The 16,058-nt window shown below is 36.3% G+C and overlaps 2 protein-coding genes across 2 annotated transcripts; both read right to left on the minus strand.

Moving 5' to 3' along the window:
• Positions 1-5,624: 5,624 nt before the first annotated feature.
• On the minus strand, positions 5,625-6,065 carry LOC113352834 (glycine-rich protein 23-like). The gene has a single exon (XM_026596603.1). The coding sequence runs from the start codon at positions 6,063-6,065 to the stop codon at positions 5,625-5,627; it is 441 nt and encodes a 146-aa protein (XP_026452388.1).
• A 986-nt stretch (positions 6,066-7,051) lies between these two features.
• Positions 7,052-10,465, minus strand: LOC113352841 (protein TOPLESS-like). Its single transcript, XM_026596609.1, has 13 exons — positions 10,386-10,465; positions 10,120-10,299; positions 9,827-9,940; positions 9,595-9,744; positions 9,253-9,442; positions 8,928-9,056; positions 8,645-8,737; positions 8,380-8,559; positions 8,158-8,286; positions 7,975-8,070; positions 7,681-7,863; positions 7,418-7,584; positions 7,052-7,191 (listed from the first exon to the last, which is right to left on the minus strand). The coding sequence occupies exons 1-13, from the start codon at positions 10,463-10,465 to the stop codon at positions 7,086-7,088; spliced, it is 1,797 nt and encodes a 598-aa protein (XP_026452394.1). The 3' UTR covers positions 7,052-7,085.
• Between the last annotated feature and the right edge of the window lie 5,593 nt (positions 10,466-16,058).

A 16,058-nucleotide genomic window follows, 5' to 3' on the forward strand; every position in this document is an offset into this window, starting at 1 on the left:
TGTACAGAGGTCCAAGGTTCAATACATGTATACCCAACCCAAATGCGCCTTAGATATATAATAATAAATAGAACACACTAATTTCCAAAGATTCAAGCAAGTGTAGAACAAATGATAAGCAGGTGAATTCCTCCTTGAGCTTCCTCTTATGGTCTGATAATGAATTGGGTGAATAAACTGTAACAACTACAAATGATTTGATTTAAACCTGAAACAAAACCAGTTTGGAAGCAAAATAATCTACCAAATTCCTTCGGATGAAGTATAATGAAAGATCAAAACAAATGGTACCTATTTTCCCAAGCCAATTAATACTTCTGCAAAATGATATGTTTATTCATCATCTTTTACTTACAAAATAGAAATAAAGAACGACGAAGATAAAACATAGAATCAGAATAAGAATGAATATTAAGAATTATCATAAAACAAAAAGTAGGTAATAAATATTTTATATTAAGACTAATTATATCAATAGAGAATGCATCCCCATTTTGGAATTGCAACGAAATCACTTTTGTAGCAGCAACATCATTTGAACCAGTCAATGCGGTTGAACTCTTCAATTTTAACTCTTTCTTTCCTTTCATCAGATCCTGAGAAAAAAACACTATGATTTTCAGGTCAATATTCCCGTGATTATATATTAAACATAATATTAAAAACAAAATTAGCTGATAATTTTAAATCCTAGATTGATCTGGGTCAAATGGAAAGTAAGAAACAGATTCCGTACCTTCCAGACCCTAAATTTGATTTTTGTTAAATGGAAAATAGGAAACCAATTACATAGCTTCAATCGAAACCGGATCCCTGGATCATCAATGGAAGGTATTAACATCTCAAAATCAAATGGATCTTTTTTTGTCAGTAGAAAATCAATAAGATAGTAATTTTAGGGGAAGGGGAGAGAAATAAATCGTCGTGTGAGTTCATGGTGATTGAGAATGCGGTTTGTTCAAATATTGTACGTGGGTAGTTCTGCTGATAGAAGTGAGGAAATGTGGTAGTTGTTGATGTAAACCGATTTGAACAAATTTTCACTTACAATTCTTTGGGGCCAGAGTGAATGAGAGGGCTCTATTTGTGAACACTTACACCAGGTTATCCACATCAGCATTTTGTGGGGCCAGAATGAAGGAGAATCAAGTATTAAGTTTCAATTATCATCTAGTTAGATAGATAGATGGATTGCAAACTTGTTGAGCCTGAATCTAGCTTATTTGTTTTCAAGATTTTTTTCTTCTTCCGAACCCTCAAGTTTGATTTTCCATTAAATATCAGACAGACATTAATGAACACTTGAATTACAATAAATTTATAATTGTAGTAACACTACTTGGATTATGTACACAAACGCTTCAATTAAATCGAGAAACTATAAATGTTAAGAAAAAATAAAAAAATTATACTTATATGCTTTATATTATATAAAATAAAAAAGGGAAAAACAAAAACAACTATATTTACATGTTCGTTATACGAAAATGATTTGTGACTCCCAAAATATCTACTCCCATCACTACAAAATAGAAGGCCTCTTGGGACGGTCAAAAAGCGTCCCAAAAATCCCTAAAACCGTCCCAAGAAGCATTTGTGACGGTTTTGTGTCCGTCCCCTATTCTACCGTCACTAATACTTTTTTGTCATACTTTCTTTTAGAGACGGTCTAAAAATAGCCTTAAATTAATTATCCCGTGACCTATAGGGACGGTCAGACCATGAACGTCCCAAATAACCATCTCTAGGGACGGTTTTGAAAAAATGACCGTCCCTAACAGCCACCTGTTTTGTAGTGCATTGCTCCCAATATTAGGTGGCGTACACGTTGGATTTTATTTCAATTGATTTGTAAAAATATCTCATAAATATATCAGCAATAAAACCGGAGGTGGGAGAATTTATAGTTAAGTTTCTGTTCATTCTTCTAGCCGTCGATTAGATTCAAAGGCTAAGATAGAAGATATGGATTCTTCTGTATAACAAAAAAAGAGAAGGTTTCGTCTTCTTTGAAAATACCCTCTTCATGTTCTTTCTCACAAGCCACAGTAGATATATCTTTGGAGAATAAAGTGAGGAGAGATCTTGATAGCTTATATTGATCTCTTGCTACTGATCATTTACTACGTATTATTGCAGATTGATGTGGATGGTAAAAACTTCAACTATATTGCTGACAATGAGGAAGGGGAAGACGATGATGAGGATTTTCAATTAAGCGGCAGTAAAGAAGTTGATGGCGGCTGGAATGGTGATGATGATGCATGGAGAATATATTAACATGACATGTACATAAAAGGATTGCAGAAACTTTCTTGTCACGATATGGTTGTTTCAATACCTTAATTCCCAAGGTTTTAAGTCAATGCTTGCTTGCCGGTAGACTTGATGCTTTTTATGAATTCGAACCAAGCTTTTTGAAATCTAGCTACACCTATAAATCAAATCTAGTACGAACTTAATTTGGTAGTTTAAAATTTGAAAGTAGCTGTCCAGTTTGAGTGCTCCCCCCAGCAAACAAGAACACAGCCTGGGGAGTGTCTTTATTTCGGCCTGTTGGAGGGTACTGCATGTTGGAGGGTACTGAGAGCGTCACAATGGAGGAAATAAAAACAAAAATTCTCCCTTGTTTGAATCGTAATGGAGGGAGTTGTGCATTTGGCACTTGCAAAAAGTGAGCCTGGAAGATGTTGTATCTTAGCCTTTGAATCTCATCGACGGCTAAAAAAATGAACAAAAACTTAGTGACAAAATCTCTCATCTCCGGTTTTGTTGGCTTACGAATCAATTGGAACAACGTCCAACGTGTACGCCACCTACTGTTGGGAGCAATGGGAGTAGAGATTTCTCCCTTGTTTGAATCGTAATGGAGGGAGTTGTGCATTTGGCACTTGCAAAAAGTGAGCCTGGAAGATGTTGTATCTTAGCCTTTGAATCTAATCGGCGGCTAAAAAAATGAACAAAAACTTAATGACAAAATCTCTCATCTCTGGTTTTGTTGGCTTACAAATCAATTGGAACAACGTCCAAACGTGTACGCCACCTAATGTTAGGAGCAATGGTAGAAGAGATTTTGAGAGTCACAAATCATTTTCGGTGTTTATAATATAAGTGTGATAAATACTTCCATGAAAATAGAAGGAAAAAACATAACAAAAGAAGGATCGAAGGAAGCCCAATAAATACAAGTCGCTAATGACACAAAGGCGAATTAGACTTCTCTCCTCTCTAGATAGCGATTTTCGGCAGAGAGAAAAAATTTCCGTCAACCTTTAACTGCTCAGATCTTCTTGGATCTGGGCAGTACCAATCTTAATCTTCATAGTATTATATTTTTAGAAGGAAACTGAGAAAATAAACCTCCAATCCTTTACTCTATCTTCACCATCATCTTCAAAACCCTAAATCATCCCCCATGGATTTAGCAGATTTCATCGGCTAAATCCTCGATTCACCGGCCCTTCAATGTCAATTGGATTGCTTGCTTGCTAATTGTTGTGATACCCATCTTATTCCTAGAGATTTTAACCGAATTCAAACTGATGCTGCTAGATGTGATATGGGTTTTCATCTTAATTTTTTATCGGCTCCGGTCTACTTCGACCTTTCCGGCCCTGGTTTTTCCAGCTGCAATAACATCTTCCATTATTCAAATACGAGGTAATTTTAGATGGGTACCTAATCGATTTCATCTTCGGATAAGTAAAAGGAACGTATCTTGGCTATTATCCATATGCCTTTAATTCATATCATGATGTTTGATCTTCTCGTTAAGCCTCAACGGTTCACTGTTATGCCCAGAGACTTTTTCTTCTTTTTAAAACTTTTAGATTTCTTTATCTCTGTGAGACCTTGTATTTTCCTTGCTAATTTCACAGAACAACCAAAAGTTTATGCTTAATTTCATTAAACCTTGATATCTAAGTTTTTCTTACAATCGATCTCTGTTTTTGCATATTCCTTTTGGTCTATTGTGTGTAGGTTGTGAACCTATTTAGTTTTTTAAGATTCTTGTTTTTCCTTCATAGCTTTTGCTGAGCTAGTAAAAATCCCCTGATTGCTTTGATTTGAACTTATTGTCTGAAAAAAGAAAAAAAAAAGAGGTTAAAGGCATTTTTCAATCCACCAGATTAAATTCAAAGTGTGTGTTTAGTTTTGTTGGTGGTGTCTCTTGTTAATGCATGTGTCCTTTGCTTTGTTGATGCAAATGTATTTTTGGAGCTCAGGTTGTTTGTGTAGGTTTGGTTGATTTTGGTTGTTAGTTTTGTTGATGCAATTGTGTTTTTGGTGCTCAGGTTTGTTTGGGTAGGTCTGGTTCTTTCCTTGCAATTTGTATTTTGTTGGAGATTTTGTCTTCTGGAGGTCGTTCATGTTTTGGGTTTAACTTATTTAGTCTCCGGGCTAACAAAATTGAGCTTAACCTTTGCTCCATAAAAAACAACATCATTAATTTCTTGCTTCTGCATATTATCACCTCTGCGCCAATAATCGGGATACTCAGCCAAAAGATTTCAGCTCCCTCCTTGCTAGACTGGCAGTACCTATCTACTGTTTCACAATTAACCTCCTTCATTCATGTTTGAATAACTTCCAGTCTTAGTGCATTATTAGTGAAACCAGTGGCGAGCCATACGGTGACTCTCACTTTGGTCCTCTATAAGAATTTTAGTATCAGTCTTGATCAAAGTGACATATCCTTCATAGAAAGCGGCATATTTCAACATTTTCACATGTTGAAAATTTATTTACTCAAATCCTGGAATGTATCACTGCTTCAACTTTGCTCATTTTCTCATCAGCAAGCTTTAATCCTAATTGGTATGCGATTAGGCCGGTGAATCTGACACCTTACTGGACTAGTCTTTTCTCAGTTTAGTTGTCTTTTTCTGTTCAAGCAATTTGTAATCTTTTAGTTCTTTACTTCTGTATCCAAGTCTGTATCCCTCTTATAATTTCAGTTTTGGTAATTATACTAGTAGTTACTAGTAATAGTGAGTTGGAGTACCCTAGTTTAATCTAGTAGATCAGTTTGTAACTCCTCTTGTATCTGTATTTTAGTTTTAGTAGCCTTATAATAGCATTACTATCACTATTAGACCTTTTCCTTCAAGAGCTGGGATGGGATTCTACTTCAAGACACAAACAAAGCTAAAGACTCAATTTGAAGTGAAGGATCAAGCTGAAAATCGAAGGAGTAGACATATATCAGTCGGACAGTTCACTGCAACAACAAGATACGAAGGCATGACTAGCAACTTCAATCAATTGCATCGGACACCTCAACCACCATCTAAGTTACCCTGGGCACTGTCGTGTCCATCAAAAATACAGCTTTTCTTGTGGAAAGCATTGACCGAAGGCCTTCTAACCTTCGACTCCGACATCCCCCACCGATGCAACTCCGATCAGAAGATTGGTTTTCTGCTCCAAGATCTTGTAATCGATGAATCTAGGGGTATTATATCCCTCCGTGTAATAGTTTTTTAGTGTTTTAATAAATAACATGCTTCAAAAAAAAAAAAAATACAAGTCGCTAACTGCACCCTTTTTTTGTTTTTTACTTTTCATTTTCTTTATGCACAACAAAGAATGAGTTGATACAGCTCTTATTCAGGTTTCCACCTTTAGCTGAAGGATGAGAACGAGACGATCAGAGAAGTTGTAACGGCAGTCACCACAACAATAAGAGGCAAACCATTATCAACAGCAGAGCTGACACTGCGACCATCACGATTATTAGTGCCTCCATCTCCACGACCTGAATCCCCAATAACTCCTCCTCCAATAACCCCACCGGTACCCGTTCCACTGGAACCAGTACTACCACTGCCGGCCCGACCACCACCACTTCCCCTGGAACCAGTACCACTGATGCCTCCACGACCACCACTGGAACTTCCACCACCGCCACGACCACCACCACTGCTGGAACTTCCGCCGCCGCCACGACCACCACCGCCGCTGGAACCTCCGCCACCTCCTGCTTTGATGGAGTGATAAATGGTTTTGTTGTATCGATTATCAGGGTTTTCAAGGTGATGGTTATCATCATAAGCTGAAACCATGGTTGTATATGTTGGGGACGTTAATGTGAGAATTAGATTGAAGAAGAGGAGGAGAAGAGAAGAAAGAAAAAGTTTTGCAACAGATGGCTTCATGGTTGATTTGTTATTATTGAGAATATCAACGAGCAGTTACGGATCAAAATAGAAATTGATCGAGAGATCTACTAAGCTAGCACTTGATCAATGTATGTATAATTGTAGAGTTCGCAGTTTTTTTCTGCCAACGGAGTCTGAAATTCGGAAAGTCTGACTTTTGAACCTTAAAAGTAGAAACTGACTTGCTTATATAAACAAATGCCTAGGATCCTGACGTCATCAAATTATTAGCTAAACGTGCACGTTTTAACTTAATCGACAATGTCCAGGAAGTTTTCAAGCCGGAGATAATGTTATTTAGTGTTGAATCGACTTATTCTTAATCGACTTTTTCTTGGAATAGAAAAGTCATTCTTGGAAATAGGAAAGTCATTTAGGAATCGTTGAGAAAACACCCAGAGATGCGAAGTTTGAGAAATGATACGTACTCTTTCCGCACTTATTTATACGAGAATTTAAGGAATGGCGAACCCCGTTCTTGGAATTATGACTGACAATTTCTGCTGTGCCTGGAAAGCACTCTAATAAAACCCGAGACTAATAAATGAATTTCAAGTAGAGTGATGGTCAAACCAAACAACATAAGCCGAGTATGAATCTATAATAATAAAAATAGTAGTAACTAAGAACATCGATCAACCGAAGAAAAAGAAGACCTGTATATTATATAATCTCTGTTTACTTGTATAACTGTTTACATTGGATCTGTAAAATACATATCCCAGGTCATTCTTTAGAAAAAAATAAATAAAATCATATTGATTTTTACAATTTCGAATTTTACTCGCAACTCTAAACTTATCGATTTAAAATGATTAATTTTTTACATTCAGAACTAGCAACTTCCATTAAGAATGATCGCGGCCATTGGGATACATACATTATTAACAGCTGGCACTGCAGTAGTGGTTACCTATTTTTGTACTATGAGTGAAGGGGCTCTATGACACAAACACCACCATCTGACGGTCCTAATGCAAACTGATTCTTTGTTGGATGAGCATCAATCGCAGTCGGGTAAACATTGGGGCTGCAATACAAGAAAACAAAAACTATAATCACATTAATAATTGCAGAAGGCGATTACTGATGCCTAACACAAACGTCTTCTTAGATATAACTGGCCACTAGAATGCTTGTTGTGGTGGCCTATCTTTTTCACAGATTTAGCTTTATCAGTTAACAAATGGCGACCTGGTGTTGCTATTACTATACGAATTAACCAATCCGTGAAGCAAAATAACAAATTTTAGTACCTCGAAATTGCATGGAGATACGCAGATGGTTGAATGCGCCACACAGGTTGAAGGTTTGCAACTCCAAAAATTAAAATGGTTGCATCAAGAAAACTGGCAAATATCATTTCACTTTTGCTGGACAATGTTGCATCAGTGATATGCGCAGAAGATTTAGGCACAACCCACTGCAAAGAAAAAAAAAATAGAAATAAGTTAACCAAACCAAGTGCTTTAGAGTTAAATTGATATATACATAATTCAATTTGAAGGATAAAATTTACCTGTTTAAGACGCTTCAAGATTACTGTTTCGTATATAGCAAGGTGCATTTGATGCACCACAAGGAAATGAATCTGGTCATTCTGATATTGTACACCGATAGCTGAAGCAGAATTTCTCCCAGCTGGAATTTGCAAGGCTGCTGTGTTCTGCTTATCCCATGTATCGCATTTCCACACACAAATCTACACCACATAACATGATCTAATATTATATGCGCGATACAGGAAATTTTTTGATGCCTAACCAAAAAATTAAAACACTTTTAGAGAAAAGCCATGAAACACAATATGAACCTGAGTCTCTGCATCCAATGAAACTAGCACTTTCAGTTCTTTAGAATATGCCAAACCTGTGATTTTCTTCAAGTGACCTTTAAGAGTTTCAATAATCTGCAACAAAAAGGAAAAACGGCGACTTTTTAACCAGATCAGCATAGATGTAGACAATTATTTGTATCCATATGCAAATAACCATACCGCATTTTTACGGAGATCATATATCATGATGTTTGAATCCTCTGCACCGATAATCAATATGTTGTTGTCTTCGGGGTAGAAAATGAGACAAGTACAGGCAGGTGGTGGGGGCATGAATGCACTCAATCTCTATGTCGTACCGTAAGAAATCAAGAAAATCAAAATCTAGAGCATTATATAAAACCCATAGTAAAATACTGACGCAATTGTTTGCTAGATTACCTCAAATGTTGCCGTTGAGAAGACAGAAATGTTTCCACCCGATGTTGAAATCAGATGAACTTCATTATTCGACATAGAGAAACAAGGCTCAGTTTCTTTATTGGTAACATCTTCTAAGTCATTCACCATCAGCTTACCACTTCTCGGTTCCCATATTTCAGGGAAAACACTGGCTGACGCCTAGAAAACAAAGCATGTTACCATAAAATCCACCGTAACCATGTTCTAACTTTCACAGGGGACAGTAACTTGCTAAACATATTACCTCAGTTTTCTCCCATTTCCAAAGAAGATGCATGGCGTTTGATGCTAGCGCTAATATAGAACGACCTGAATTAGCACACATCAACCTTGATATCTGAAAATTCATTTAAGGACATGATTTAGCATAAATCAAATTGGCTTTTGGATAATTGTAATTATACAATAGCATATTTCAGAATTACAAGAAAAAGAGACCCAAATGTCAAGTGATTGCAATGAAAAATAGAAACAAAAACATAAACAGTATTCGAAATCAGGTTCAAAATACTAAGAGAGAACGCTACCTTGTTACATTTCAATTTATCAGGAAGACACAAAGATCGACATTGATCCTGTTCCTTAATTTCATTGATACAGGTAATAGTGACCTCATCAGCTGCCTTGGCCAGTGTAAGCCATGCATTCTCAGAGTTCTAGCAAAATCCAATTTGATATTGTCCAAATTACTGGGTTTGATTACAATGATCTTAATATTCTAAATATGAAGGTTATGATAACAGTAAAAAAAAAATGCGTAAGTGTAATACAAAGCAACATTACAATTATCAAAATCTCCAGGAATAATAACACATACATGATAAACCATAATGAGTAAACCAGATTCCGTACCTGATATTTCGCGAATGAAGCTACACCTTCATTGTTTTGTACGTTACGATATGCATAACCTGCAGGGACGGGTCTTAATCCAAAGGGATTGGACTTCAGATTCTCCTCCAGTTGAGGGACGAGTCTCAATGGAAAGGGATTGGACATCAGGTTCTCCTCCTGTTGAGGAGGGAGGATCTGCCTAATCAAGCTGCATTAATCATTACATAGTTATATCAATTACTGGTTGGAAACAAACAAATTCAATACAAACATACACTTACAAACCATTCTTTCTGGCTAGTACAGAAAACTAAATGTCTCAATACATATAAAATAGACAATTACGGTACCTCTGGTTATAGAGAGATTCTAGCCTCAGACTTCACAAGAATAGGAAATTCCAACTTGTCCTTGAAAAGTGGATTAGCTTGAATCAAATCCTTGGCTGCATCGAACAAAATTGCACGTGCAGAATTTTCATCGACATACATCTTAAGGTGCTCATTTTCCCTGCACACACAATAATGAGATAGACATTGCACTATGATTCAACTGCCTGCACTGACCACAATAATTTTCACAAATATACTACCTGAAGTTCTCCAATCCCAAGAGTCCAGTCATATCCGAATACACCTTTTCGTCAAATGTCTTAAAAACCTTCAAGTCCTTTACCAGCATATCCATAGCCTTTTCAGTTTGCTTCCTATTTTACATTAATCAGTATTCATTCGTAGCAGCATTCTGACACATAATACCTCCGTCTAAGGAAAAGTGATACTTTCACTTTGCCACTTTTGGCTAAAACTAGACCTGAAAAAGTGAAAGTGCCACCTTTCCTGGGACACAGGGAGTAATTGATAATTCCGGTGAATGATTATATACCTGTCTAATGCCTCCAAGTACCTTTGTTTCCTAATTTCAAAGAAAAGCTTAACCGAGTGTTGATTGCTGGTTAACTCAGTAAAACCAAGAAGGTAATTCTCAACTTCGTCCCAATTGCCATTTCGTAATTCATTTTCGAAATACTTGATGTTAAAGAAAATACCAGATTCTTGCTCAAACCTATTGTTCAAAACAACAACAAGAAATTTGATCTCAAATTGACAAAATATCAAAAACATGTTCAAGATTTCGAAAGAAAAGCTTACTTGTGAGCAGTCTTTTCATAATGCACTTCATAGAGGGCCTGTAGTATCATAAACAACGCCTCCTTCTCAGAATTCGACATTATTCTACTCATTTCTTTGTGCAAAAAAAAAATAAAAAAAAAAAAAAAAAAAAAAAAAAAACAAGAAAATCTAAGGTTTTAATACCTGCGAATTAAAGATTATTCCTAACCAAGAATATATGAGTAAATTACTAAGAGAATTAAGAGTTTAACAAGAAAAATGTATTGAAAAATGTTAAAAAAAACTTGATCAGAAGGGAAATAAAGAGAAAATAATAACCTGAGAAGATGAAGAAAGAAAACATCGAATGTCTTTTTTTCAGAGAAAGTATTTCTGGGGAATTTGTTTATAGAGAGAGTCAGGGGTGATAAAAGAAAAGAAGGGGTTTATAGTCGCTGTTGCTTATCGTGTGATAAGTTCGCTGATTTATCAAAAAGAGGTAGGGAAAATCTTTAGTCTCTATCAGGGGTTTTATACATAAAAGGATCTCCGGAAAGAATTCATTTTTTTTCTTTTTTTTTTTTTTGCTAAGAAACACCACACTTCATTAAGAAACAAGAGAATTACAAATTACACTAAGGTTTATCTTCCTGAACACACCATCAAGAGAATTTGGAAGAGAAAACCATAAACCCTTAAGATTGGTTTTCCTAACCCGTCGCGCAAGACGGTCCGTTAAGGGGTTATTTAACCGCTTTATATACATAACATTAAAGGAAACAGAACTAGAAATAGAACTCCGACATTGTTTCAAGAGGTCTTGGCTTCTCCAGCCCACGTAGATGTCGCAGCCATTCACAAAATGCACCAGTTGGAGACAATCACTAACAAACACCACTTTGGGAAGATTCATCTCTTCTGCCCAAGAGATGGCAAAACTAAGAGCAGCAGCTTCAGCTCCCACTGCATCTTGAATCAACCCAAAGTCCGAGCGCACCTTTCTTACATTCCCTGCAGCATCACACCAAATAACACCAATTCCAAAATTAAAATCCTTGAAAGAGCCATCTACAAAGATAAAGTTCTCCACTTCAGACCGAGGAATATTGACATTGTGTACAAGATTCATAACAGTAATCCTTGGAGCAATGTAAGAATTTAACATTCTCTTGATATCAACAATGATCATGTTCATATCCAGAGAAGCACTCTTGAAAACTACATCACACCGCAACTTTCATATAGACCAGATAACAATAGAACCTACACTAGGCCAACCAACTTTAAAAGGAGAAGCACCCAGGCTTGATTCATGTCAATATAAGAAAATATCATCAACCCAATCCAAATAAGTAGATATCAAATGATGAAGGGAAAGACTGAACCAAATACGCAACACTACAGGGCAGTTAACAAAAAGATGCATCACAGTTTCATCATGAGCATTAAAGAAAGAGCAGAGAACATTCACATGAGGATTGTAAAGCTGCATAATGGCATTAACTGGGAGCATATGAGCAAACATTTTCCACATAAAAAACTTAACTTTCGGCAGACAATCAATATCCCAGACTTTCCTCCAGAAAGTGAGTTTTCAGGAGAAGGAATATCATTCATATAAATTCTATAAGCAGATTTGATGGTGAACTTACCATTCCTAGTATGAGCCCACATAAGCGAGTCCGACTGCGACAAATTCAATCTAATAGACTTAATTCTAATAACCTCATCTTGGGAGAATAAGAGGTTCAGAAGAGGCACATTCCAACAGTTATGATTATAGTCAATAAGCTCAGACACATAAACAAATTCATTACAAGCAGTATTCATGGGAGAGGGAGGAAGAACAATCCCGGGAATCCATGAAGCATTCCAAATGGGAGTAAGCACCCCCATTATTTATTTTAACCACTGAATTAGCCTTTATAAAGCTCAACCCCTTAATAATGCATTTCCACATCCATGAAGCGGAATCAGCAGCCTTATCAATCTCTAGAAGATTCTGGTTAGGGAAGTATTTATCCTTGAGAAATCTAGTAAGTAAACTACCCTGATTCTTCAAAATTCTCCAGCCCAGTTTGCAAATGAAAACCCTATTAATAGCAAAGGAATTCCTAAGACCCAGACCTCCATTAAGTTTAGATTTCCCTATATCACCCCAAGAGCGAAAGTGTGCAGCATGCTTAGGATTCTTTTTAGCCCACCAAAAAGTGTGTTGAATCAAATCAATTTTACTAGTAATTGTTTTAAGAAGAGGAAAACATGCCATATGATAAATATACAAACTAGAAAGTACATGCTTTGTAAGCACAGTTCTACCAGCTATGTTCAAATTGGATTTTTTCGAAGAATTTAATCTGGCATAGAAATTATCAAGGAGAAAACTAAAAGACTTAGTTTTATCCTTACCAATAAACAAAGGCGTGCCTAAGTATTTTTAAGAACTACTGAGAAACTTCATGTTAAGGGCCTTAGATAAAATCTTGATGTGTCTATGATGCATATTCCCACTAGTAATAAACCCATATTTATCAAAGTTAATTGCCTGACCTGACGCCTTTGCAAACACATTAATAACCTTTATGATATTCTTCGCATAAGTGACAGAAGCTTTACAAAACAGCATGCAATCGTCTGCAAAAAAAAAGGTGAGAAATAGAGGGACTATTTTGCCTAAATCTAAAACCCTGAATCAGATTTTCATCCTCAACTTTAGAGAGAAGTTGAGATAAAACCTCCATACAAAGAATGAAAATATACGGAGAAAGACAGTCACCTTGCCGTATTCCCCGAGAAGGCAAAAAAGACTCACTTGGTGAACCATTGACCAAAACAGAATAAGATACGGTGCTGATACACTGAAAGACTAACTGGCACCAATCATCAGAGAAACCCAATTTTTTAAAAACAGCAATGATAAAAGACCACTCAAGCCTATCAAAGGATTTAGGCATATCAAGCTTGATAGCCATATAATTATTCTTCGATTTCTTCTTTTTTGATTTAAAAGAATGCAGAATTTCATGAGTGATTAAAATATTGTCATGGATCTACCAATTAGCAACAAATGCAGTTTGGAAGGGAGAGATCAGAGAATCTAGAAGAGGTTTCAACCTATTAGTCAAAATCTTAGATATAATCTTATACACACAATTTTCTAGACTAATCGGTCTAAAATCATGTGGAGAGGCAGGGTTTTTTATCTTGGGGATCAAAGTAATGTAGGAAAAATTCAGTTGTTTAAGAAGGAATTTGTTCCTAAAAAAACTTTGCACATGAGCGACAACATCCTCTTTAACAGTATCCCAATTATCCTTGAAGAACCCAGGAGGAAAACCATCCGGTCCTGGAGAACTCCAAGGAGCCATCATGTTAACAGTGTCCCAAATTTCTTGAACTGAAGGAATAGCAGTCAAATTTTCATTCATATCCTCATTAATCAAAGGAGTGACAAACCTTAAGGAATCATGAGTGTCCTGGACACTAGGGTTGGAAGAAGTATAAATCTTCTTAAAATGTCTAGAAAGCAAGTCTGCTACCTGGTATTTATTATCAATCCAGTTCCCTTGATCATCTCTAATTGTATGAATGGTATTGTACATGTTCCTCAGTCTAACAGTGTTATGAAAGAAGCTAGTATTCTTATCATAATGCATGAAGTAATTAATTCTAGACTTTTGTTTATAAAAGCAATGTTCAATTTCATACCAGTAATCAAGCTGTTTTGAATAGTTCAAGATATAACCACCAATCTGAGGAGAATATGGCAAAGCTTTCAATTGTTCTATTTCAGCATTTAACTTTCCTATTGTAGTTTTGATGTGACCAAAGGAGTTAACATTCCATTTGATTAAAACATTTTTCACATGACTAAGCTTATTTGCAACAACAAAGGAAGGAGAGCCTTTGACACCATGAGACCAAGAATCAGCCAGAACTTCTTTAAAATCAGGGTTAAGTTGCCAACATTTAAAAAATTTGTATGTGATATTAACATTCCTACCATAGTGGAAGCATTTCACAAATAAGGGGTTGTGATCAGAATAAATCCTACCTAGATTTGTGACTCTAGTTTGAGGAAGAACCGAAAGCCATTTATCATTCATAAAACTACGATCCAACTTTTCAAAAATTAATTCAGCTGGGTTCTTATATCTTCTATTGCACCAAGTAAACGGGTTACCATATGAAAAAACTTCATTCATATTCATCTTAAGTAAACTTTTTCTAACAAAATTCGGAGGAAATGAAGCATCAGCATTACCACCTTGTTTTTCAGAACTATGCAATATAAAATTAAAGTCTCCAACTAGCAACCAGGGGTTATTGTTATTTTCTAGCATGTCATTTAAAAAGTTTCATTGATTCCTTTTACCACACACTGATAAGGACCCGTAAATAAAGGAAACAACACAATTTTTGATTGCAGGAGTGATGTCACACAGAATATGAATCATATTAAGGGAGGAACCTAGAACTTCTATATTCGACTTAACAAAGTAACCAAAAGCAAGACCCCCCAATTTACCAACCGACAGAAGGAAAGACCAAGCATCAAACGGCAAGTGATGAGTGTATTTTTTAACAGTGTCCGTATCAACCATAGTTTCAAGCAGGAAAAAAGCATCTAGTTTATACTTTCTAACTAAACTAAATAAGTGTCTCCATTTTTTGTCAGAGTAGCAGTCATTCATATTCCAACATAAAAACTTCATCTTTGATCACAACAATAACTTAAACAAGATCGAAGCAAGATAAAAAAGAAGCAAGCAGCAGCAGCTAGAAAGACGGAGAACAAGCACTATAGTAAAATAACAGACAACTAAAAAGAGGATAAAGTTAAAGAAAAGCAAGAGTGATTTACAAGGTCATGATCTAAGGAGGTATCATCAGCCAAAGAATCATCATCCATCATCATGCGGTCAACTTCGTTTTCGAACTCTTTATCAGTGATTACCGGTTCCGGCGGGAGAGTGGCAAGAGGATATGGTTCCAAAATAATGCAGTCTTTGGTTTCATCAAAACGAGGAGGAGCACTCAGTTCTTGCTCAAAGGGATGAAGCAAAGATACACCAGCGATGAAGTTCACTTCAGCAACAGCGCTACAGGAGAAGCTAGAAGTCGTCACCACATAATGCGAGATTGATGAGGAAGACGTGTCCCAGAAAACATTGCTCACAGAGGAACTTAGGTTAGCAGATAAACCAACACTCCCTAAGTTGAAACAAGCAGAAGCAGATGGCGAGAATGGAGGAGCTGAAGAAAGCGAGGGCCAGAAAGGTGACTGCATTCCATCTGAAGAGGAAAGTGATTACTAGCCTTTAGGTATACTTATTCAAAAATAGTCTTAGGTCTTTTTTTATTCCTGTCATGAACATTCTCATTGCTGCCAATGGAAAAGTTATCAAAAGAGGACATAAAAGCTGAAGTAGTCTTAGTAGACACAAAAGGAGTCGAATAAGCCAAACGGGTCACAGGACGAGGCTGAGAGTTCGACGACTCTCTAATAGTCAAAGCAGATACAGCAGTCACTGCATTAGAGAGATCAAGAGGGGAGAAAGCTGAAGCTTTGTTACCAATACTCCCAGATGGCTGAAGACTGACGTTTTTTCAAAGTTGTTGTAGATAGTGATAAAAGGGTTGTTTTAAGACTTGTGAACGCAATGAATTTTTAGACTTAATAAAAATAAAGCAAATTAATTTTCAAATAGT

Source organism: Papaver somniferum, chromosome 1 (assembly GCF_003573695.1).
Source record: "Papaver somniferum cultivar HN1 chromosome 1, ASM357369v1, whole genome shotgun sequence".
In the NCBI taxonomy this organism is placed as follows: Eukaryota; Viridiplantae; Streptophyta; class Magnoliopsida; order Ranunculales; family Papaveraceae; genus Papaver; species Papaver somniferum.